Source organism: Lissotriton vulgaris, chromosome 5 (genome assembly GCF_964263255.1).
Source record: "Lissotriton vulgaris chromosome 5, aLisVul1.2, whole genome shotgun sequence".
Lineage (NCBI taxonomy): Eukaryota > Metazoa > Chordata > Amphibia > Caudata > Salamandridae > Lissotriton > Lissotriton vulgaris.
The window spans coordinates 1,065,602,658-1,065,629,373 of NC_141693.1; the positions used below are offsets into that span (position 1 = coordinate 1,065,602,658).

The following is a 26,716-nucleotide window of genomic DNA, read 5'->3' on the forward strand; positions in this document are numbered from 1 at the left end:
TATTCCTGAACAGCAACCTGTACTGCTCAGTGGTTAGGCCGAACCCATCAATCAGTGTGTTCTTCAGGACCTGGTAATCGTTAGCGTCCTCAGCTCTAGTAGTGAGGAGCTTATCTCTACCTTTACCTTCAAAGGAGAGCCACAAGATAGCTGCCCACTGACTTTGGGGGAAGCACTGTACAGTGCAGCCCTCTCCAAAGCAGTAATCCATTTGTGGATATCATCCCCTTGCTTAAAGGGGGGGCACTATCTTACTCAGGTGTCTAGTGTCTAAACTCCTGTTTTCCCTTGGGGGAATGCTGCCACCAGTGGGGTTTTTCCCACTCAATTCTTGCTCTCTAGCAAAGGCGAGTCTCTCTTTGGCCAGGGCAAGTTCTTCCCTTTCGATCCTCAGATTGACTTCCCGCACTTTAGCTTCGTACACTCTCCTCTGAGGGGACATCCCTCTTTGAGAAGAGGCTCGAGAGCCATTGGTTCGAACGGATCTATTAGAGCCTCTCGACAGAGACCTAACTCAGATGGCTCCAGATCCTCATCCTCCTCTTCACCTTCTGCGGAGAGATGGATAAGGTCAGGGTCACCTAGGGTTCCCTCGAGGGGGGGCATATTCCCATCTGGATGAGAAGGGTCTGTGTTACCAGCCCTCCTAGCATCATAAGTCTCCAAGAGACCAATCGGAAACGGAATGGTAGGATTTGCACCCTGTTTTAGCTTCCTGGATGTACAGATCTGTTGCATCTCTTGGAAGCTAAGTACAGCATATCTGGAAGTGACCTGTGGAGGGTCGACTGACACAAGGGGAGACTCAGAGTTTCCTCCTTTGTCTGACATGCTGCTTCTAGTGTGGTGTAAGTGATGCACCTACCTACACTATATGTTTACCTACTGATCCCTTGCTAAGAGTTGTAGCCAAGGTGTGCTAAGCCTTGAGGAGCTACAACAGCTGGTTCAGTAGAACTCAGAGTATTCTAAGCTAATTTATATGTACCTGGAGTACTTATGCGATCTTTCACAAGATATTCTTAGGATACGCGTGGTAAAACAACAGCAAGCTCAAATCCCAACCGCTGCTCACCAATGTGAGAAGTTGGCCTGATATGCAGTGCTCACTATTCTAGTGATCACTATGCATCAGTCCAAACGACCCTTATGGTGATTGGTTGTAAGTCAACCTTAGACCAGCTATCCTAGTAGTGTGGATACAAGCAGTCTTCGGGCTAAACTCTAGAGGGCGTGTTAAGCCAGCTGTTATACCATCACATATACCCCTTGAACACCAAGTGAAAGGACACCACACAAGTGTTATGAAAATAAACAGTGTATTTATTAGAATCACAACAGCCCTGTACTCTTTATGAGGACAGGGTACTAAGCACACAACAAAACTCTTAGGAAAATACTTCAAGTGCACAATCTACACAAAAGCCCGAGGGCACGGAAAGTTTAGTGTTCTCGGGCGAACCCGATAAGGTAAGTCGGAAGCGACAGTGACTCTGGACCCTTAAATAAGGAGGCTATGCGGGCACCGAAATGCCGAAGTTACCTAGCCCAGGGGCTGCGGCTGCACAAGTCTTTACAGACGTCGGGAGTCCTCGCTGACGAACCAGGAGCCGGAAGGAAGGAGTTGCTGGCCGGCGACCAGTGGAGATAGTTCATAGAGATCCAAGCCTGGATCAGAGATGGAGGACACCTGAAAGCAGAGGGGACCAAGTTCGTAACTACTAGCCAGTAGTCAGAGGGTACCAGGAGGGCACCGGATGATCGTCACCTCGACTAGGTGAGTGGGCGACGCTAGGCTCTGCAGTCTCACGGACCAGGAGGCGTTGTCGGCGACCAGGATGGAGGTGCGAGCTGTCCCACGAAGATTGATGCTGTCGGCGTCGCTGGGCCCAGGATTGGGGCAACAAGCCTTGGCAAATTCAGGGCCACGTGGTGGGCCTAAAATGGCGTCTTGAGCGGACCAGGAGGGTCCGGGGTGCTCCTCTTTCAGAAGGGAGCAAAGGCCAGTCTGGAGCAACCAGACCAGCAGCGTTGTTGTCGGGCGTCGTCGAGAAGGCCACAAGCCAGCGGGCTAGTAACCAGACAACGTGATGAGCAGCAAAGAGCAGAAGGGCCCCACGCAGATCGTGGAGATGCTGGGAGGCTGCACTTCGGTGCTGAAGCTGCTCAGGGTCGGGGCTTCTCGGACCCCAGAGCACTCACCAGAGGATCCCTCGGTGGTCGTGCTGGTTTAGAAATCGTGCAGGTTCTGATGATGGCCGGTCCCTCGAGGTCTCGTCGCACCCACGGATCTCAGCTGAGCTGACAATGTGGGTAGAGGTCAGAGGTGCCAGGGAAGCCGGTTCTCGTCGAGCTGGGCAGTCGGATTCCTGAAGAAGGACGTGCAGCAAACCGCAGAGTTCTTAGATGGTGCCTGCGGATGCAGGGTGACTACTCCTTAGCCACAAGGGAGAAATCTTGAGAAGAGTCGAGAGTTCCTTTCGTAGAAAGTAGTTCTTGATTCAAAGATGATCTAATTTGGAAGGGTCCCCGCTCCTGCCTTTATCCTAAAGAAAGGGGTGGGTACGCGACTAGGTCCTGCCCTAGGGGTGGGACCAGGAAGGGGGTGGTTACACCCCTCTCCCATGCCGGACTTTCCCCAGGTCAGGGGCTGGGGTGCCCCTGGAACTGGTTCGAGCCGGCAGATGCGTAGTGAGCACCGGGGTGCCACTCCGCAGTCACCTTCCTGTAAAGCCCTGCCTACCCAGGATACACAAAACCCTGTCTGGGATGGTGCGAGCACCGCCCCGGACAGGAAACCCTTTGTCCAAGCTCTCCGCGCTGGAAGGACTCCCAGCAGCAGGAGGTCAGACTCGTGTCTGTGGTGGCAGCATCCATTTTGTGGAGCTGAGGCTTCAGTTAACTTTAACCGGGGTTCACAGTTACGTACATGTTGTGTCCCTCTAGAAGGGTGGAATGCTAACCCCGTCGCCAGCATTGGTGTGGGGTCCGTATCCCGATTCGTATGACACCTTACTCGACATGTCTTGATAACGCGATACCGAAGTTAGCGATATGGTACGCGTTATCATGGAACAGCCATTGGGTCTTGGTTCCGCAAGCTGCAACCGGGCTCGGCTCATGCCAGAGCGCCAATTCACACGATTCCACGCACTCTGCCTTCAGGATTGTCCAGGCCTGCCATAGGAGTGACTGATAGGAATTCGGGTGCCCATTTTAGGGTTAGATATAGGTATACTAGATCTAAAGCAAAGGGCGAGTACGCCACCTTGCCCCAGCTGTCGTGCAGCCAGTTGTGTCAGATTTAGATGGCCATCCAGGGGTGGCATAATACATGCTTCAGCCCCTGGTAGGTCCTGGGTACACCGATGCCCTGAGTTACAGGGTCTGACAAGGTGGCCCAGTTCCAATTGGTAATGCACCTAAGGTACACATGTCAATTTAGCGAGAGAACAGCCAGGCTGTGGGTCTGATTGGCAGGCCCACAGCCAGAGAAAGTCGTAAACCAGTGAAACAAAAGCAAAAAATCTGGGTGATCATAGGATTGCAGACCCTACTCTCCTACAGTCAGTTCACCAAATAGCATGACCTCCGTCTTGTCGGAGTTAAGTTTTAAGCAATTCTGGTCCATCCAGGTGCTAATCGCTCTCATTCCTTCCTGGAAGTTAGCGGCCACTGCTGCTCCGTTTTTGTGAATAGCCAGGACTAACTGAGTGTCATCGGCGTATGATGTTAATCCAATGCCAAATGACTTAATCACCCTCGCTAAGTCCGACACATAGATGTTAAAAAGCGTCGGACTTAGCGAGGAGCCCTGAGGAACTCCACAAGGCAAGGTGAAATCAGGCGAGTAATAACTCCCCATTTTCACAGACTGCTCTCTGTCCGATAGAAAGGATGCCAGAAGAGCCTTAGCTCTGTCCGATAGAAAGGATGCCAGAAGAGCCTTATCCAGGATCTGTGTTTAAATATAGTGCAGCTATTTCTTTGTATCTAAAATAAAGTCAGCAAAACACCTGAAGAATCAGTCCCTAAGTAGTGAGAGAAGTGTGACATACATCCTGAAATACTGTCCTAAGTTCTCTGCTAATGCATACTTTATAACCTGTGTTAAAGAGTCTCATATTTGCAGAGTAGTGTGTTGAAATCTGGCACAAGCATATTTCTAGTCTGTGATATGACATGATTGTTACACAGACACTTGTCAGACCTATTCTCAGATTCCTCCATCGCCATGTTGTCAGAGCTGCAGGGTTTAATCTAAGTCAGACATGGAGATTCAATATCTCTCAGAAATCCAAAGAGCACACATTCGAATCCCTACAAAGTTGACTAAACCTTTCGATGGCATGAGCAGAATTAGTCTGGGTGAAAATACTAACTATACTTCAAATTAGAAGGGTGAGCTTTGTCCATTATTTATTATTAATATTATTGCCTTTGAATGCTTAGAATGGCTAACTCTATAAGAAGTAGTAGAAAGCTGACGCATGCGCTGTGGCAGGTCAAGGCCTAGTACGTTCAGGAGCATTAAGAGTTCTGTGGATAATCTAAAATGGAGGCCTAACGGTGTTTACACCCGTTTGTGATTTAGGACTTGGTCTCAAGTTGGGCTTCAATCCAGGGGTATTCCCAGCGCATTTCAGTCCAGTTTTCATTTGGAGGAACTTGCACTCGGAAAACAGTTCGAAAAGTAGAAATGCTTGAGGATTTAGTCAGCAACCCCGAAACCAACATTATTTCCCATTCCAAAATAGAAATCCAAGGCTGGAATGGTAAACCATTTTGAGATAATAATGTCATGGCGCGATAACAGAATGATTGAAAGAAACTCGTCTTGATGGATTACTGAGTGCAGCTTGTTGGCATTGATGGCGGTTCATTTCCCTTCCCTCTCACGGTCAAACCTCACTTTGGCATGGAAGGAAATTACAGCTGCAGCAGCATTAGAGCATGGCTTACTTAACTGAAGTATAAACTGCCCTTTACTCTCTCAATGCGCGAAGAGAAATTCACCTATGTGCTATTTTTCGTGGCGTACAAACCACACTGCTGCAAAATAATTCTGTTATGAAAGAGATGTCCACAACCATTAGGAAATAAAACGCCTTGGAGGCACAGTGGAAAGAGGCACAGATGAGCAATGCCCCACCGGGTATAGAAATGATCACACCTGTCCCGTGAGAAAGGCACAACAGTGTTGTGTAAATGAAACCACACGCATTCCAGAGATCAGCTTTTCATATTTTATCTTAGGTGAAGTATTAGCACGCATGTCGTGGCGGACAACGAAAACACGCAGCCGCCTTCATGAGTAAGATTTATTATGCAGATGTGTTGGTAAATGAGTAGTAAACCTATTTCTTGACACTAAACGGGAAAAAAAGAACAATTTGGAGGATGGCTCATTTTACAAATATGATCCCCTGAAGCAAACAGTTACCTGCTGAGCCTCGGACGGCTGAGTATCATGTTGGAACCACAGCCCCAGAGTAACCCGAGGCAAATATTTTTTGAAGGGTTACAAGAATTTTTCATTTTTCTGTCAACTCGTATATGACATTTTTAAAGCACTATTCCGCCTATGGCTGCTTTCAATGAGCACAAAAACGCAATCATAGGTGGACGGGGGTTGATGGACGGCAACACATTACGATTTTAGTTTGGCTCCTAGTGCGTGTGGATGGAATGCTGTATAGAATGGGTACTCACAAACATTTTACCGGGGGCCGCAAAGCTTGGTCTTTGGTGTGACCAAGGGCCATACTGAAGCCAGCGGGGGTGTAAATTCGGAGTGGGGAAAGCAAAGAATGTATATTTAGAGGCTGAAAATTGCGCAATGTATAACCAGAAAACTGGGATGAATCCCGGCTTTCACTGTATGCTGTATAGCAGGCCCTAGACTTCAAATAAGGCCTTGGAGCTTGAAGTTAGCAGGAGTGAACTGGAGTCCTCAGCACTTCCAATGACATTATGGGAATTAATAATCACAGTCCATTTCTCTTGTGGCCCCTATAAATTCAGGGTTCCAAAAGCCAGTGGATGTATTCTGTAGAAGTGCTGAGCAGGCCATAATAATCCAACCACTAATCGTGTTTCCTCATAACGTCTGTTTAATCATTGTCGGTTTTTATGTCTAATATTGACTATTTTTCAGTGTGCAATAGTTGGAATAATATTGTGGTTTACTAGGATTTTTTTAATGGATTTTTTTCCTTGCATTTTGTCTAGTCCTCTGTCCTTCATCTACATAAATACTAATTTCGTCCACCTTTCCTCAGCTAAGGGGCTGAAGATTGTGTGTGGTATTGTGGAGGTAAACACATCTTTCATGCATTTATGCCAGAATTGGAGGCCTACATTCCCTACTCTTAGGACATGTTTGTAAAATTCACAGTGCCTGCAGACCTATTCAGAAGGTCTTGGAGGGCAAGCAGCAAGGAGCAAATGTAGGCCTATGCAGAGTTCTTGGACGGCAGGACACATGGAGCTAATGCAGGTCTTTTCAGAAGCTCTTGGAAGGGAAACAGCATGGAGGTAATGCAGGTCTTTTCAGAAGCTCTTGGAAGGGAAACAGCATGGAGGTAATGCAGGTCTTTTCAGAAGCTCTTGGAAGGGAAACAGCATGGAGGTAATGCAGGTCTTTTCAGAAGCTCTTGGAAGGGAAACAGCATGGAGGTAACGCAGGTCTATTCAGAAGGTCTTGGACGGCAAGCAGCATGGAGTTAATGCGATCTATTCAGAAGGTATTGGACGGCAAGCAGCATGGAGCTAATGCAGGTCTATTCAGAAGGTCTTGGACGGCAAGCAGCATGGAGCTAATGCAGGTCTATTCAGAAGGTCTTGGACGGCAAGCAGCATGGAGCTAATGCAGGTCTTTTCAGAGGGGCTTGGACAGCAGGCAGCATAGAGCTGACGCTTCAAATACCATAATCCCCTCACTCCAATCTCCCTTTGAAGATGACTGTGCCTCAGTCATCGTCCCCTTTTTAAATTTAATATAGAGTCTACTTGTAGCCACTCAAATTCTGTCCTTGATTCATTGGCACACTTTACTTCAAACATCCTTGATGATTTCAATGTGATGGTCATGAATCCACTGCAGCAGATCATTTTCACAATTGTTCTCTGATCACTCAGTTACAATCATTGTACAGCTGATCAGTCTTCTGAAAGAAACCTTTAGTACACACATTCCCAGTTACACACCATTTCCCCACTTCCTCAAATAATCAACCTTGGATATCACCTACCATTCATAATCTCAAAACCAAATGAAAGCATTCTTATGTAAACGGCACAAAAAGACACCCTGAACTGCGAGTAGTGTAAATAGGCCTTGAGCATTCTACCAGATACCTTTTACAATGCAGTTATCATTTTAAAACTTCATAAAGGCACTTTAAACTACCCCAATGGCTTGCTATTATATAAACAATCCATTCTCTTCTCCATACTGACATATTATTGACCCATCACCATCAGTCGATTTTAAGACATCAAACAAAACTACCTTAAGCGACAAATACAGGTCACACTACTTAGTGCTGCACAAACATCATCCTACACTCTCACCATACACCAAACCTTCTCAATTACAACATTCCAAATGAAATCTATTTCTACAACCAGCACTGCCGACACACTCTATGCTATGCACCATATAATCCATTCAGTTCTCAGACCATCGAACCCCTTTCCCTCTCATCTACTCTTTTTCTTTGTCTGACATTTCTCTCAACTATTCCCTCCTCTTTTGCATACCCCCTATATTTCCAAACACATCTTCCTCTAACTCTCATATAAAAACATCTTCTACAGATCCCTTTTCTGCCATTAACTAATGCCCAATATCTCGACTTCTGATTTTGTCCCAAGTTAGTGGGAAAAAATTCATTTCAGACTCTGCCTTTCCTACAAACAATCAACTTTTTTTTTGTTGACTATTTTTATTGATTTTCAGGAAAAAGTAGAAGTACAATCACATTCCACTGGTAATCCAGGTTTACAACAAAACTTTTTTCTGCGGACTTTGACCCCGCATACCATCACTCCGCATTTTTTTACAACGCGTGTGCATTTGTCATGCATGCCTTTACAACAAATTACTTTGTAAAGGCATGTATGGTAAATGCACACACGTTGTGAAAAAACTATTTGGGCGATCCACGTCATTGTGAGGAAACAGAAGCTCTTCCATTTCCAAACTACGACGTGCACCGCCCCTCAGAGACAGACGACAGACTTCGTGAAGAAGGAACCAGGAGGAGAGAGGAACCACGAGGTGAGAGAGGTAAGTGGGCTTGGATTATTTTTTTAATGGGGGGGGGTCGTGCTGGGGTAGTGTTTTAGGGTTTAGGGTAGAGTTTGTATAGTGCAGGATAGTGTTTAAGGGTTTAGGGTAGTGTTGTGGTGTTTGTGTAGTGTAGGTTCGAGCTGGGGTAGTGTTTTAGGGTTTAGGGTAGTGTTGTTGTTTTTGTGTAGTGTAGGGTAATGTTTTAGTGTTTAGGGTAGTGTCGGGGGTCGTGCAGGGTAGTGTTTTAGGGTTTAGGGTAGTGGTGTGGTGTTTGTGTAGTGTAGGGTCGTGCTGGGGTAGTGTTTTTGGGTAATGATGTGGTGATTGTGTAGTGCAGGGTAGTGTTTTAGGGTTTAAGGTAGTGTCAGGGGGTCGTGTAGGGTAGTGTTGTAGGGTTTAGGGTAGTGTTGTGTTTGTGTAGGGTAGTGTTTTAGTGTTTAGGGTAGTGTCGGGGTTGTGCAGGGTAGTGTTTTAGGGTAGTGTAGTGGTGTTTGTGTTGTGTAGGGTCGTGTTGGGGTAGTGTTTTAGGATTTAGGATAGGGCTGTGGTGTTTGTGTAGTGTAGTGTTTTAGGGTTTAAGGTAGTATCTGGAGGTCATGCAGGGTAGTGTTTTAGGGTAGTGTTGTGGTGTTTGTGCAGTGTAGGGTCGTGCTGGGGTAGTGTTTTAGAGTTTAGGGTAGTGTTGTAGTGTTTGTGTAGTGGAGGGTAGTGTTTTAGGGTTTAATGTAGTGTTGGGGGTCGTGCAGGGTAGTGTTTGAAAGTTGGGACCGGACAGCGGGTCGGGGGGTCATGCTGGGTTAGTGTTTCAGGGTTTAAGGTAGTGTTTGTATAGGGTAGTGTTGTGGTGTTTGTGTAGTGTAGGGTCGTGCTGGGGGTATTGTTTTAGGGTAGTGTTGAAGTGTTTGTGTAGTGCAGAGTATTGGTTTATGGTAGTGTTGGGGGTAGTGCTGGGTAGTGTAAATGTAGCAAAAGGACTGGGTGTTGAGGGAAGGTAATGTAGGGATACTACATTAGGGTGTAGGTTAGGGTACTCTCACTTACCTTTAAAACTTTTACAATGAGTATACCTTTACCACGCATGCCTTTGCGTTGTAATGGCATGCGTGGTAAAGGCATAGTCGTTGTAAAAGTTTGTGTTGTGATAATTTGTGGGGGTCATTGTAATTGCATTATAAGAAATGCAGGGTGATGGTATACGGTGTGTTGGTAACGCCACATATTCCATTCCACTGCATCACATTGACTAGATTTTGTATAACAATCCACATATAAAAAGAATGAGAGACAGCAGGTACAGGGTACAGTATCATTGGGGCGTCAAGTAAATATAATAGCGATGATGTTTAATCAATATTAACATACTTTATCTCTATAATTTTGTCTCCAACTTTTATTAACAATAACAGAAAGGTCCGTCCTGCGTGTCACCTCAAACAATCAACTTAGCCTCCTCCGAACAGGCAACCAGATCCTCCACTCCACAGACACAGAACTCTCACACATATCTAAATTCATTGCCAGTGCTCATCCGAATCATACTGTTCCATCTTCATATTATTGGACCAATCTGAAACCTTTAACACTTGATCACGGTGATCTCTTCTCTAGACTCACTATTGGACAACAGGCCTAGCAATCAAACTTCCCACCTCCTGCCTCTCCAGCCACCCTGTCAGTTATAAGGGACTCAAAGACAGAAATACCAACTCCACCTCCAGTGGGGGTTCCAGAAGGATCTGTCCGTTATGCTTTCCTTTGCTTACTCTACCCCACCACCATCGTGATATTATCCCTCCTTGTCGATTCTGATATCACATGTATGCTGATAAAATCAAATCATTTTCTTCCGTCCCACTTTTACACCTCACCTCCAATCACACATCTCAGTCTGCCTCACAGCCATCCGACACTGGTGGTGCTTCAACCACTCATGCTTAACTCCTACAAAACTGAGGTCGTAAGCACCGGTCTCTCTTATTGAAGCTCGCTCCTTCATCCAGGAAACCTTGGGATTCTCTTCATCCCATCTGTGAAAATTGAAGTTTTTGTAACCAACAAAGCTACTACAATATGGTTTCAATTCCCAAATACATGCAATGTATACTCACACATACCATTAAACGCATACCATCTCTTCCACTAATCATATGAACCACTGCCTAAGTTCCTAAACTTTGCTACCAGAAATGACTACAATTCACCCAAGTACACTCCCATTGTAGCATACCGCCAACAAGTCAGCAGGCTAAGTGCCAAGAATAAGGCCGTATACACAATAATGACACATACTAAAAGCAGCAGATCGTCTGGCTTCAAATGACCTCTCCAGCACCTTACAGCATTACACACCAACCTTGAACATAGGATCCATCCATCATATCCTCCTAGCCATGGCCAAGCCACCTTGTGCTGCCTATAAGCGCCCGTCATTCTACATGTTAGGCCCCTACGCTCAATCTTCCTACCACCATTTGTGCAAGCCCGTCTCCAAGGGTTCAAAATAGCACTGAAACGACCCCTGAAGCAACTCAGAAGATTACTGCACCTTTCTGTTGTAAATATGTTCATATTGCGTCTTTGGCTTACTAAACAGAGAACTTCAATTGCCTTACACAGGCTGTTTTACACCAAGCATTGTCGAACTAGCGACACAAATAATCCACACCATCAATTGTATTTATCCAAACTATGTTAACCATCTTAACCTCAACGACCCATGTACTGTTATTGTTACTATGCTATACCTTTTTGTTTGAAAGGCTACTGACGCTAAGTACATAATTAAAATAAATAGAACCTATGGGTTACACGAGCCAGTGATTGGCAAACCCTTTAGTTTAGCTCAAGACCTTACACGTAACTCAATATTTTGACAATTTAAATATTTTAAATACATGCTTGGATACATTTCAACAATTGTCAGCAATAAGGAAAAGCTATATATGAAAATTAGCATAACAACTTTCTACTAATTACCTGTGTATTAAGATGAAGCGTGCTGATATTGCTGCCATCTACTACAGACCACACCTGTAAAATTCCTGATGAACCTACAGTCTTTTACAAAAAAAGATTAGAAGATGTTACTGGCTTAGAATATTAGAATTCTTAAACTTTTAATTTAATAACAACCACAATGTCCATCTGGGTCCCAGAAAAAGTTAAACAGCCAACACTGTAAGCAAACTTTTCAGCCATTATGCACGTTGAGAATTTGCAGCTTTTCATGCATCTAAAAGTTGAAAGATACAGCAGGATAATGCACTTTTTACGAAACCAAAACACCCAAACAATGGACAGAAATGGTGTAAGGAACTAAAAAAAAGGACATTTAGGTTTGCGGACTTTCACTGATCTGAAAAGGATAAATGTACCTTTACAGTGACTCGGTTAGAAATAAATTAAACGTAGGTTCACCATAGCACCCAACCTCTGAGATAAACTTTCACCTGATAGCAGAATTGGAGATTGCGTTTTAAAGAGGTAAATCACAAGCCGTGTGCACGGCTATTCACACGCTCATTTGCCTCATGCTACAGACTTTCAATGTCATTATGTATCTGAAGGTAGAGGAGTTGGTGGGCGGGTATTAGGAATAGAAAAGAGCCTTGGAGCAGGGATTTGGCAAGCTCCATAAAAATCAGGTTCTCTTTCTCCGTCATTGCCCATACACAGCCACCTACTGGGATAGATACCCATACAAGAAGAAAATAAGGTAGGGGTGAGGTGGGAGGGGAATGGACAGGGGCAACCTCAAGCAGCAAATGACCCAAGATAAATAGTTCTTTTGGGATGTCTTAGTCAAAATATACCCTTTTCTTAGAGGATGCTTAAAGTGCATAGTACTGACAAAAAGTGCATGTTAGCAGGCAATCTATGACTGGAACAAGATCAGAGAAGGCAAATGTATTGTTTAGCTTGGATGTAGTGATGACACATTTAAAATAAGTCACTGGAAGAAGGAGGGCGACACATTTCTTGGTTATGGCAAAATTATGTTGGTAAATCTTTGGGTGAAGTTGAAGAATCAGACTACCTGGATACAAACATATGTATTGTTTATAAGCGCACAATGCCTGGGGCTGATTTTATCATATAGCAGAAGATGGTCCAACAAGGAAATGCTTGCTGGGAGTAGGACCACTGGTTTGATAGGCTTAAGCATGAGGTGTCACAAGATCATTTATATATTCCACTATGCTGACAGTGTTTTACTAAGCTGAAATGGTACGGCTGCATTACAATTGGAAAGGGCTTCACCTGACTGGTTCCTGTAGATTCTTGTCACTGCCAAATACATCTTACATTTGCCAGGATCCAACTATTCAGTTTCACGCTTTGAAAATGGTATCACATCAATCACTAGCTATGTGTGAGGGATGTATTGTTTACTGAATACAGTGATAAAACCTTAACCATATACTCACTCGCTGGCAGTTGCAGAGGAATTCCTGGCAGCTACTTGAATGTTCATGTTCTCAGATGAGAGGCTCAAGTGAGCGAAGGATGGTCTATAGGAAGCCGCATGCTAAGGTTGAGTGATTGTATAGAGACATTGAGCTTTTTCTGCTGATTTCTTGTCAGAAGATAAAGTATGTGATGACGTACAATGAGATTTACTAGATTCAGGAAGAGAATGTACAGGGGCCAGAATTGGTGGGGCAGTTCTGAGCTATATGAACTATAGGGAAAATGCAGCAGTCTTTGAACTTCTGGTGAAACCTTAAATTAATATAAAAAAATATATTTAAAGCGGATATTTCAGAGATTATTCAAGCTGAGTTCTAGATATTTATTGCTGAATTTGCTTGATAGTTACCACAGGACACTTACTGCCAAGGCCAGTTGGTTGTCAATTCATGATTTATGTTAAGGCATTTTACAATCTATGTTGATAAAGCTTTACGTGATATTACAATTACTGATGCATGGGGCCTCAGCAAACACAGCTGATATCGTTTTGAAATAAACTGTTTGATACTGTAAGCTCTGTGCAATTGATCAGTAGCAGTGCTGAGACTTCAATATTTGTCTGGCTCATTTGTTTATGGCCTGTCATTATAAGAGATGCCATTTATTTTTTTAACCCTGCTCCTTCTTAGCAGATTGCCAGTCAAAACATATCACTGAAGATGCAGGATGAAAAAAGAAACATTCTATAATCCACTAATACACTAACACTTTAGTCATTTTGTTAGAGAAGCTATGCAGAAACATCCACTCTATTGCCACCATTATTTCCAGTGTGGTCTTTAGAAAGTTGAAACTCATTACTTGTGGTGAGGCTTAAGAAAGCTTGACACATCATAAGAATTATTGTAATATTCACTGTTACACCATCAGAATCTTTGTACTTTTAGGTAATTTGGGTTATTAAAAGCACCAATTTGTATTATATTGTATTGTAATCGCATATATATAGTGCTTATTACCTCTGGCAAGGCATCAAAGCGCTTTACGTTGTATTGATGTAAAAAAATACATCTTGGTGCTCATAGCTCCCTGATCATTTCTAAAAGTTGACACATTTGTCGGTTTGTCCTCCAAATTCGAATCAATTACTTAAGCCGCACCACTTTCAAAAGATCACCCGCTGCCTCTTTTTTAAAACCCATAGCCGTTGTCCATAGCAGAAGAACACAATATTTAACATTATGATTTTTAAACCTTTCTGGCCATTAAGTTATGAACGTTTAAATGGATCAAAGCGATTCAAGGGATATTGAAGTTGTCCTGTTATGAATATGTCCGAGAGTGGGGAAAATACAGTCAATTTTCCAGGCCACTGACACAGAGGTCCTGAGATTCAAATTACCTACAAAACATCAAGTCAATGTAAACATATGAGCCGCAAGGAATTCCATCTGAGGAAATCGCTTTTTCCATAATCCAAAAAGTCTGAAAATGCCTTACATTTCATTGTATGGGGGTTTGTAAAGTAGCTTCAATCATAGCAGGTTTGCATTCTTTGATTAAGATGTCCCTCTGGACAGGCACTTTCTCCTCGTGATCTCCCTGCCTGTCACAAATGCATCATTAGCATGCAGTATCCTTTCCAGCGGACACCCTGCCATTTTAAATCTTACCCTTAAATGCCCTAGTACTATGAGGCTAACAGTCCATCTATCTGTCCACTGACGTCCACAGGCACCCACTAACAAGGATTGTGACTCAGGGTCCATGGGGGCAACATCATTCCTATCATACTGCTGCTGCATCGCACAAGAGTTGTTCCAGTGTTTCTTGGCACGGGGTGCCTGTTTTTGTACTGCACTGCTTGCACAACATATGATTCAGTAATAAAAACAAGTACAGGCATGATTTAGAACGTCAAAATGTTCTTACCACACAATAATGGTCTCCAGGAATCAGAAAGTCAGCCGAGAGCACATCGCTGGGATATTCACTCAGGATTTGGGAGACATTCTGAGGGTCCATAAGGTCATACAAATAGAGTGAGCCCTGAAAATGGATATTAGAATTAATCATGAAATCTCACAGTGTTATCACTGAAGAGAGCACGAGAGGAAGGAAATGGAAATAGACTGATTTTGTGAATCACTTTAAATGAGACTTCCAAAAAACTTCCTTGAACTTAGGAGAAATCCTGATTGTCACGGATGACCCAGAAATGCAGCCCAAATAGAACAGAAGGAGACTTAATACACCCAGATAGTAGTAGAAGGTGGGTATGATATCACAAATAAATACAAAAACAAGCCTTGCTAAAGATACTAGGTCTGGCTTTAAGTTACTAATGCATGCAAATGCAGACAAGCACCAATGTGCACAGACATTTTCTGCAGGGTCAGTGTGTAGCATGCCTCACTTTGTGCATCTTATGTCTGTGCTCTCTGTTTTATTCACCAAATATGCAGTGCTGCGTGGCACCGATGAGGTCAGATGAATGGAAAGAAAACAACATCAACACCGAAGGGTGGTTGCGCCACTTACTTCACAGCTGTATGAAAGAAGCTATGCAATTAACACAAAGCTGTGTGGAGCAGGTTACTGTACACGATGCGCAATCCTGTTTGGAGGATTTCTTCAGAGTATGTATAAAGGCCGAATTTGTGATGTTACACCACGATCATTTAGATCGCGGTACGTTACATCACGCTTATTACAACGCAAGTCGTTACAACGACTTGCGCTAGGGGCGCTGGACTTAGGAATAGTATGATTTACTATTCCAACTCCAGCGTGTGTAACAGTAGGGAAGGTGTTGGAATAGTAAATCATAACTCCAGTGTGTGTAACAGTAAGGAAGGTGTTGGAATAGTAAACCATACTATTCCTTGGTGTAGAGAGCCATCCAGTGGAAGTCATTGTAACGTTGTAGTGACCGCAATGTAAATGTATCGCGGTGTAACGATCGCGTTGTAAAGGTCGTTCGCCAGGCAGGCCTGTGTGATGGAGGACACATGAGTGTACTGGCCTAGGTGTAGGGGAGGTCTCTTGAGTTTATAAAAACCCTGTTTTACGGTTCCCAACTGAACTGTCCACAGCCTTGTATGCAAGAGGTCGCTTGAGCTTGTACACTGCCCTGTGTGAAGGAGATGATGCACGTTTATACACAAACCTGCATTGAGGAGAGGACTGGAATTTGTACACAACCTTGTATGAATGATGGATGTGTGTATTCAGTGCAAGAGTCCAACTTATTGATCTGTGTGGTTCTACGTGGCATGAACAATAACTCTAGGAGCGTTGGATCACAATTTCCAAGCCACAGGCAAATTTACCTTTCCATTTTATCGCCCCACCTTCCCCTTGCCTAGCAGCAAGACCACTCTTGTGGTATTTTGTTATTTACAATATTTTAATACAGTGGCACCATCAGCGCACATGCATTCAGTGGCTTTACTTTTATGTAGAACCGAATCTGGCTATCCCATTCCTCCATCTTGTTATCTTACAAGAGTGGGTGCTACATCGATTGTGTTTCAGGCTTTCCTTGTCCTTCTGAATAAAGACATTACTCTTAAAGCTTTTGATGCTGTATCATTACAAATCTGCATAATGCTCTGCCAGTGTGAATGTATAATGTTTTCAAGGGCATGCCCTTATAACAAAGTTTTCTATATTCTTTGCCCTGGACCTTGTAATGCTGGCACAAGCATCAAATCAAATCAAATCAAGTGTTTGTTAAGCGTGACAACTCACATGTAAGGGTCTCAAGGTGCTGGGGGAGTGGGGGTGAGGGGGTTCGCAGGTTCCAGTCCATCAAGAAGAGGGGTCTATCGAAGAGCCAGGTTTTGAGGTTTCTTGCGAAGATGGGAAGTGATGTTATCTGTCTGAGGTCGAGCGGAAGGTCGTTCCAGGCACTGGTCGTGCGGAAAGAGAAGGGGCGGCCTCCCGATCAGGTCTTTCTGGTGCGGGGACCACAGCGTAGGAGAGCTGGGCTGATCGTAGGGTCCTTTGGGGTGCGTGGAATTTGAGTCGGCTGTTCAGGTATGCTGGTCCGGTGTCGTGGAGGGCCTTGTGAGCATGGGTTAGCATCTTGGAGGTGACTCTAGCTTCGATTGGGAGCCAGTGGAGTGTGTGCAGGTTCTGGGAGATGTGGCAGGATGAGGACCAGTCTTGTGGCGGCGTTTCGGATGTTCTGTAGCTTGCGGGTGAGGTTTTTGTTTATTCTGGCATAGAGTGAGTTGTCGTAGTCTAGTCTGCTAGTGACCAGGGTATGAGTGAAGGTCTTTCTATGTTCGAGGGGCATTCATTTGAAGGTCTAATGTAGGAGGTGGAGGGTGTGGAAGCAGGAGGACAAGACAGAGTTGATTTGGCCGTCCATTTTGAGCTCTGAGTCCAGGATGATTCCCAGGTTGCATGCGTGGTCCGTGGGGGTGGGCGGGCTTCCGAGGGCGAGGGGCCACCAGATGGCGTTCCAGGTATCTGGGTTTGGGCCCATGATGAGTACTTCCATTTTATTTGTGTTTAGTTGTAGTCAGTTGTTTTTCATCCATTTGGCGACGGCTTCTATGTCTTCTCGAAAGTTGTGTCTGGCGGTGTTGGGTTCATTGGATAGGGAGAGGATGAGTTTGGTGTCGTCTGCGTATGACCCAATGTTGAGGCCGTAGGTTCTGACGATGGGGGCGAGCGGAGCCATGTAGATGTAGAAGAGCGTAGGGCTGGGGGACTCCGTAGGTGTAGGGTCCGAGAGGAAAGGAGGGAGTCTGAACAGCTGCGTTCTGCCGGAGAGGAAGGAGCGGATCCAGTCGAGGGCCTTGTCTTGGATCCCTTCGTGGTGGAGTCTGCGTATTAGGGTGTGGTGAGAGACTGTGTTGAACGCCGCTGAGAGGTCGAGGAAGATGAGGGCTGCTGTTTCTCCTTTGTCCAGTAAGGTACGGATGTCGTCTGCTACAGCAAGGAGAGCGGTTTCCGTACTGTGTTTTTTTCTGAAGCCGGATTGGGAGGAGTCGAGGATGTTGTGCTCTTCGATTAATGTGGCGAGTTGGCTGTTGATGGTTTTCTCGATTACTTTTGCTGGGAACGGGAGCAGGGAGATGGGTTTGTAGTATTTTAGGTCGGTGGGGTCCGCCAAGGGCTTCTTCAGGAGGGGGTTGATCTCAGTGTGTTTCCAGTCATCAGGGAACGAGGAGGTTGCCAGGGAGCGGTTGATGGTGTGGCAGAGCATGGGTGCGATGGTGTCGGCGGCTCTGTTGAAAATGTGGTGGGGGCAGGGGTCCGTGGGGGCCCCAGAGTGGATTGACTTTATCGTCTTCAGTGTGTCTTCGGTGGTGAGGGCTGTCCAGTTGTCGATCGCTGGCTTGAGGGTGTCGGAGGTGGTTGGTTAGGGTTCAGTGTGTTGGTTGTCTTCGTCGAAGTTGTCATAGATGCTCTTGATTTTGCGGTGGAAATAGGGGCTGAGTTTGTCGCAGAGGTCTTGGGAGGGAGGGATGTCGGTGGACTCGCTTGTGGGTTGGGTGAACTCCTTGATGATGTTGAAGAGATCTTTGCTGTTGTGTGCATGAGTGGAGATTCTGTCTTCAATCGCTTTTTTCCTCATTTTTCTGTTGAGTTTGTGAGGGGCATTGGAGGCGGCTCTGAAGTTGTTGTGGGCTTCAGTGGATTTGGTGTTCCTCCAGGCCTTTTCACGGTGGGCAAGTGCGTCTGGACTCTCGAAGTTCTGTGGTGAACCATCTAGCTTTCTTGGCGTGGGTGTTGTTGTTTTCCTTGAGGGGAGCTATGGTGTTGGTGCTGTCGGAGATACATCTGTGCAGGGTTCCGGCTGCGGTGTTGGCGTCGTCGTTTTACAAAATGGTTGGGGTGGAGTTGCTGAGTGATGAGGTTAGCTGGTCGTCGTGATTCTGGTCCAGTTTCTTCCTGGGAGCAGGTGCTGGTGTTTGTGGATGGTGGGTGTTTTGAAGGTGAAGTGAATGCATTGATGGTCAGTCCATGGGAGTTCGGTGGTGTGGCTGAAGGTGATGGAGTTTCCTGTTGTGAAGAGGGGGTCGAGGGTGTGTCCTGCTGAGTGTGTGTGTTTGGTCACCATCTGGCGGAGTCCAATGTTGTGGAGGTTGTCCAGGAGAGATGTGGTGCTGGGGTCCAGTTGGTTGTCGAGGTAAAAGTTGAGGTCTCCCAGTAGGGTGTAGTTAGTGGACGCGATGGCATGACAGGAGATGATGTCTGTGATGGAGTTGGCGAAAGGTCCGCGGGGTAAAGGGGGTCGGTAGATGAGGGTTCCATGGAAGGTGGAGGTAGGGCTAGCCAGTATCTTGAAGTGAAGGTGTTCCATCAGGTCGGTGGGCTCGTCGGAAGTGTGCTCAGGCGGAGGGTGGATTTGTGGACGATGGTGATTCCTCCTCCAGGGCGGGTGGGGTGGTCCTTCCTGGAGATCTTGTATCCTTGGGGAATGGGGATGGCGATATCCAGTCCAGAGGTGGTGTTGGTCCAGGTTTCGGTAAAGAAGCACGTGTATAGGTAACTGTATTTTAGTAGTTAGTAATCTGGGACATAAAGGTTTGGTTGTAAAAACACTTTGGTGCAAATATGATATTTGGTAGTCCTAAGACTGAAGACAATAACAAACAAATGGTAGTCTCTCACAAAATGTTCTTAAAGAGCTGAAGGAAGTGGCTTTGGGTGAGTCATTTTGAGTTCCAGATGAGAGGTAGAACCCGCGATGGGTAGTAAGTAATAAAGTGTTTTTGCTAAGTTCGGAGTTTACATGCAGAGTGGTAACTTATTTTGAAGACTGCGCTGGCCGCCCAAGAGAAATAGTTTTTGAGACAGTCCTACATTGCAAGTTATACATTCAATTTTCAAAATGTCTCTAGTTTCAGGGAGAAATGAGCCTTTTGGACTGCCTGCTTTCATTCGGATTTTCAGAATGGGAGTCCATAAGAATGGGTTGGGCAACTGCACCTTCCTGTACCAAATAGAGCCCCAAAAAGGTGTTGGTTGTTTTTGATAGTAGGGGGCAGGGTGGTCGAGGATACAAAGCAGTTCGGCACCGGAAATCCAAGTATGTCTCAAAGCATGTCTCGTACTGCCAATTGCCTGTTGTTATTTTAATTTCTGTACATATAGATCTTAGAAATATCTCATCCATCCAGCGATCTGTGGCAGACGGATTGGAAAATTAGGGTATGATCCACTAGCAAGAAGCCCAGCACAGACCTTCCCTACTGGTCACATAACTATTTCATAGTCTTATTGTAAGAAACAAGTATCATCTAGTAGGAATCGTTAGAATGATTAGGGAAAAAACGTATTCAGACCTCCCCATCTTACCCTGGAGAAGGGAGGAGTTGTTAAAGTCATGATGAGTAAATACAATTCTAATCTGGTAAGATATTTTCTTCTTTATAAAAGTGAATGAGTGTGTTTCCTCAACCCTAAAACTCACAATAGTAATAATAATATCATAGTTGTGATTTATGAAAATAAAATATAACACTGTACCTTGTCCGTTGCTACTGACAAACATCTGTGATCAGGAGAAAAAGCAAGGTTTTCAATTTCACTTCCGGCATTCCAGCATTCATCAACTTTGAAATCATTTCCTTTCAAGTGAAAGCAGAGTAAAATGCCATCCTACAAAAAAAAAATATTTAAAATATACATTTACTCTAATCAGTCCCTACAAGTTTTAGTTACAATTTCGGTCAAAACGAGTGTTAGCACCTCCTCCAAATTAAGTTTTCTCTCAGTTTCTGCAAGAGTAACATTGATCAAAGTCTGTCTTTTTTTGGTGTGAATTAGTTCCTTTATTGTAGCTGGAAAGTGACACCATTGTAGTGTTGTTTTGATTTATACATAAAGAGAAAACAAGAGATCATTATTTTTATCCAATGTTCAGCTCTCCTAACAAAAGCCAATTTTGACAAATGTCCTCACACCCCTACAAAGAGAGAACAGACAACCAGGGCCTTAGAGAGCTGGGTGTAAGATCACCGGCCCTAGCTTAGAGTTAAAGAAATCTGATTCATTTTAGATCTCGGCTGGACAGCACATGTGCGGTCTAGAAGAGACATGTTATATACACTTTGTGGGCTTCAGTCCACTTATAGGCTACCCATTTGCTGTCTCCATCATCGCTCTAAGATGCTTAATCCCCATTTGACCATGGCATGCATTTGTCATGCCTTTTCCTGTGTTTAGCCCTCCCTGAGAGCATGGACCAATTACAGTATCCTTTGAAAGCTTCCATTTTAGAATCTGCTTCAAGAACTACTTTTTTCTTGGTTAAAGAACACTTAACACAAGCGCTCACGTTTTCCCTCGCTGCTCCAAGCTCTTTTATAAACAGGGCTGTAAATCTTGTTCTTATCTCATCACATTTGCTGTGCATTCAAAGACCAAGGTCAAATGCCAGACGCTATTTTCTGAGGGCACCTATTGAGCTCTTTTACACATGACTGGTGTATGTCAACACTCAGTTCCAGCATTGGTATGACAAATTCTTGTAATTCTCTGTGCCAATGAGTGACTTTCAAAACACGTGGCTAAATCAAACTTCAATCACTTCAATTTAAAGACTTTATGTGGGTGCGTGTTTACAAACAAAATGAACTATTGCAAAGGCTTTTTTTTAAGTGCATGCTGTAAAAGTAATTCATACGCATTCATAATTACATGTATTGTTGAGCCGGCATACTGCGTTTATTTTTTATTTTGATTTGCTGACGCAACATTACTTTTAATTCGAAGTGCATCTGATTTATTTGCAAAACATATGCTTAAATGAGAGCTTTTAATCGAATGAATTTCTTTGCAAATACATACCAAAATAAACTCTTTCCATTGCAGTGATAGATGTGCAATTTAATTGTGTGGTTTGGATGCAATCACAATTAAAACGGTCTCACCAGCAAATCAGGGTACAAATAAATGCAATGATTACCAGTGCAATATTACTTTAAATTCTGCGCTAATTTTAAAATACTCACTTAAAAAAAAGCTTTATATTGGTTTCACATTTCAGGTTTCATACATGCACTTGCATAAAGCATCTATAAAATACACAGAAGTGCAAGTTTATATTTACATCTCCCCTTGACGTATTGTTTTATCATGCCTGTGTGCATGATTTTCAATTGTCACATTCATCAAATTAAAGACTGACCATCGCATGGAAACATCAGTGACCACTTTATATTTACCAACACACATTTCCTTTATATACCTTTTACTAACTTCATGTGAAGGATCAAGGTTGGAGTTTATGGCAGAAGACTGTTAAGATGCTGAGGGCTGGGTATTTTGGAGCTCCAGCATGGAGTGCTCTGTAGGTGAGTGGGAATGAACACACACGGAAACACATGGACACACACACACACACACACACTGAGATACACACGGACACACACTTACTGAGTTGGAAATGTGAGCGATGGGGAATGCAAGGTAGGCATCATTAACACGGTTGGTTGTAAAAAGGACACTCAGTTGACACATAACAAGGCGGACAAGACATACGTGGGAGGCAGAAAATTGTTGGACTAGTAGTGAGGGGGCAATCCAGAGGTAGACACTGTAAAGGAAGGGACACAAGAACTCAGAGACTGAAGATCACCTCCTTGGTAAGGTCCTTCTTTAATGCGCTGCTTAATGTCAACACAACAGAAAACTTGATAGCAAATCTGTCCCAAACTCACTAAATAAGGGAGTCTCTCAAGGGGGTATCCACCTTGTAGTTAACACCAACATGGTAAATGCCACCAGCATTGGGAAAATTGTCAAAGCTACCACTTCAAATAGATACCAGGTCTTAGAGGATATGACAGGCATGAGTTTGTCAGGAGAGTCAGGGGAATTTTGCCGCGGTGGAAGTCATAGTGTGTAAAGCGGGAGAAAGCAGTACTGGTTCATCTCTGCATAGAACCTCAGAGTTAGCACCAGAGGAGAGTGACCTTTGAGGCTTTCCACCTGATCTCAGTCCCATCCAGTCTCCTGAAACAACCTTAGCTGATCCAACAGTGAAGAGCTTGCTGCTGTCTCTAATGTCAGAAATTAAGTCTAGATTTGCTATGTCTAAGGCAAACCAGAAAGAGACACAGGGACAATACAACACTAGATAAAAAAATGGACTCCATAGCACAACGGACTCAGGCCCTAGAGGAGACAGTTATGGAGCTTTAAGACTTAGTAGTGCAGAGCAAGGAGGAGATTGTAAAATTAAAACATGAGGAGGTTGTGCTCTTGAAAAAAACTAGAGCAGATAGAAAATCACTCCAGGAGAAAAAAAACGGAGGATTACAAATGTCCCAGAGGGCTCAGAAGAGGAAGATTTAAGATCTTTTGTGGTGAAACTGTTAAAATCAGTAGCTGCCTTTGACGATGCTACAGTTAACCAGCTGACTTAGTAGGGGACATCCATAGAGTGCAACATGATCCCTATAAGGAAAATTAAAATAGGAGGAAGTCTTGCAGGATACTTGTAGACTTCTTAACTAATTTTCTTAAGAGCAGATATTGGCAAAGATACTAAGATTGAAAAAGATATTGGGTTTCACTTTTAAAATCAGGTTGGACGTCTCCTGCATAACTTTAGAGAGACAATGGGAATTAGGTAAGCGGATTGAAGAATTATAAATTAGGCACCACTGCTCAACTAAAGTTTCCCACCCATACTAAGAGTGATGCACAACTGTAAAACTAACAGATTATTCAGATGAGGAAAAAATGGCTAACAGCATCAAAATGAGAAAATCATCTACTACATAGTTAAAAATAGTTAGTTGGAAGTAGACCCCAAGGAAAATGTTTGAGGGCCTGGGTTTCTTTATGTGTAGCAGCTTTCTTTTGGGGCACACCTTTTTGGCATTTATTTTTCTGGTTTTTATTTAGCCCACACACATAAGGAACTAAGTCAGTCTCAGTGTACCCCCATAGGACAGCAGAAATGTCCAGGAGTAAATTGGGAGGTTTCCGTTTGGGAGGGGAGGGTGGGAGAAGCAGGAAGGGGGGGGGGAGCACTGGGTACAGAGTATTAGGAGTAGACCTTTGTGCACCGTAGTTACTTTAGGAAAGGTGTTAATAGAGACAAATACTGTTAGTTGGTCAGTAGGATAGTATATAAACTACAATTAGGGAGGTATAGATAGAGGAGAGGAAGTGTGAGAATATTATCATGGCATATACATGGGCTGTGCACAAAAATCAGACAAAAAAGAATTCTACAATATATGCAAGACTCCCAAGAGCAGATCATTATCTTGCAGGAGCCAGACTTAACCCACAAAGAATGCTTAGAACTCCTTACGTCCCTAAATGGCTCCAGCAAGTGATTTGCACAGACCAAGAGGGCTGTACTAAGGGAGTAGCAATCATAGTAAATAACAACATCCAAGCCACAAAAACCAAATATGCCACTTATAACTCTAGAAGGTGGATAACCTCCAATATTCTTATGTATGGCAATGTCTACACTTTAGTGGGATATTACGATCCAAACTGGGGTGATGTCACTGTAATAAAAAATGTACACATGAAGTTAGTGGAACTCCCTGCTACTATCATTATGGCCAGTGACATTAATGTCTTACTGGATAATTATCTGTACAAGTTGTCCAGAAGAGCGCTATTACATGCCGCGAAGATGCAATCACAAATTAAAAACATAATGCCGGAGCTTGGATATCTGACATCTGGAGAAGAAGGATGGGAAACAAGAGAGAATATACATTCCATAATAAATAGTATGGTTATGCCTCCACAATCAACAATTTAGGTGATCAACAATTGGGCGAAGCAGTTAGTAGTATCACGCATCTCCTGGCACACTTATCTGACCAGTCTGCCATATTGTTAGAGCTCAAGCTTCCCCAACAGAGCAGGTAAGTTGGACATTAGATCATAGATTACTTCTGGAGATAGAGGTACTGGAGACCTTACGAGCAGATGATGTCAAATTCTTTAAATTAAAGGAAGGTTCAGCACCCTTAAATTTGGTTTGGGACACCTTTAAGGCTTTAGGGGGAAAATAAATAGCATTTCATGGCACAGAAATGGTGTATATAAGATAGAGTGTGGGCACCTGGAGAAAGCTCTGGTACAATTAGAAGATAAACCGATATCTCAGAACAACCTAAATAATTGGAAGATGTCATTAGTTGTCGACCTTCAGGACACTAAGAGGAAACTAGCAAGGTTAATAGATGAAAGAATAAGGAAGAGGTGGGAGGCTAGTAAATTGGCACACTTTGAATATGGAGAGAATAGTGGCGAGCAGCTAGCTTGGAAAACAAAATCCAATTTAACAAAGAATTTGGCTAGGGAAGTAGAAACGCACGGTAATTGTGAATTAGTATCCAACAGAAAGGAAACCGACGAGACTTTTCTGGATTTCTGTAAGGAAGTTTATAGAGAGGACAGATGTTACCGAAGACAGGGTGCTAGAATGACTTGATATTAACCCTCCAGAGAAACTTTCAGATATTCAAGCAGCAACACTTAACAGGGAAATCTAGCAGCACAAAGTCCAGCAGACATTTAAAGTATAAAAAATGGGAAAGCTGCGGGTCCCAATGGGTTACTCAAGAAAAGCTACACAAGGTACTGGGGGAACGGTCATTCCAGTCTTAACCAGACTATTTATGGAGATTTTTAGTTTTGGGCTCAAGTTGCCACCCTCTAGTAGGGAAGCAACTATTACCTTGGTGCTCAAACCTGATAAGAATTTGGCAAGATGTGAGCCTTATAAGCATTTATCCCTGTTGAATAATGATTATAACATTTGTGCAAATATTCTAGTTATGAGCTTAAGCAAGGTAGTATGCTACAGAAGGATCAATAAGGATTCATGACTGGGAGGTATTTCCACAAATTAAGCCACGGCCTGATAGTAGCGATATATATAGCTTTAACTTTTAACCTCCACTTAGCGATATTAACACTGGGTTCCACAAAAGCATTTGATTGAGTGACCTTGAAGTTTTTGTGTTCAGTGTTAAACCAAAATAATCGAGTAGTGATTTTTGTAGGACATTTCAGCAAATATATAAAGATCCCAGTGCTAAAATCCTTTTGAACTTAGGAAGGAGTGACCGATTAAATCATTCGGGTATAAAGTTTGAGGATTAAAGGCAGCTATTTATGCTGATGACCTCATAGTGTTAGAACAGGCACTATAAGCCATAGGAAAGCTGATGCAGGATTCTGGGAGTATATCAGGATATTTGGTAAACCTGGCAAAATTGGAGATAATGGCCTGAAACTCCACGAGTGAGAGCATGCAAATCAAGAAGGAGATGAAATATCTACGGATCAGGATCACCCATCTCAATAAGATGCCAGAAATACATGTTAAAATAGTTCAATTAGAGGTCAGCAATTGCCAAGGGGTTGGGCTCATCTGCCATTAGCCATCTGTGGCAGAATGAATCTGATAAAAAATTCTGTTTTACCAAAGCTTACCTTCCTTTAAACTTCCATACCTTTTACTTTTAAATATGCCTGGATAGATAAACTCCAGGGAAAATAATTTAAAGTTGTATTTGGGCCACAATGGTGGTAGGAATTTCTTGGGAGTCTTGGAAAAAAACTATGCTGAGAGAAAGATTTTCATTTTTCAGTATTGCGCATGGGCTTTTCAACTAAAATATTGCAGAAAGCTGTGTAGTACCCTTCTGAGGCAAGCCCATCCTGACCTTTATGAGTCAGGGTGAACCCGATGATGAAACATGACACTATTACAGTGTGTGAGGGTTATTTAAAGAAAAGGAATCCTTTCCTTCCACGTCTCTAGGCAGGCAGTGTTCCACCTGATAACAACAGCATATAGCACCACCTTGTAATTTTAGGCGGAATACATTGTGTGTACAAGTATCTATGTTTCCATTACATAGTACAGTGAGGCCTGCATTTGTAAGAAGACAGCATTTAGTCACGATGCACAGGGTGTATTGGACTCCATATAGTGGCAAAAATGGGAATAATGACCATTGCAAAATGCATGAAGTGTGGAGCTGTAAGGAC

General features: G+C 43.7%; 1 protein-coding gene across 2 annotated transcripts in view; it reads right to left on the minus strand.

The window, feature by feature from the left end:
- The window catches only part of CFAP43 (cilia and flagella associated protein 43), a 922,989-nt gene that overhangs the window by 761,806 nt on the left and 134,467 nt on the right, over window positions 1-26,716 (minus strand). For both annotated transcript variants that reach the window (XM_086922745.1, XM_086922746.1), the window contains 3 exons: window positions 20,201-20,332; window positions 14,642-14,758; window positions 11,273-11,353 (listed from right to left, as the gene is read on the minus strand). In XM_086922745.1, coding sequence (XP_086778871.1) covers window positions 11,273-11,353; window positions 14,642-14,758; window positions 20,201-20,332 — 330 coding nt within the window. The remainder of the gene's footprint in view (window positions 1-11,272; window positions 11,354-14,641; window positions 14,759-20,200; window positions 20,333-26,716) is intronic.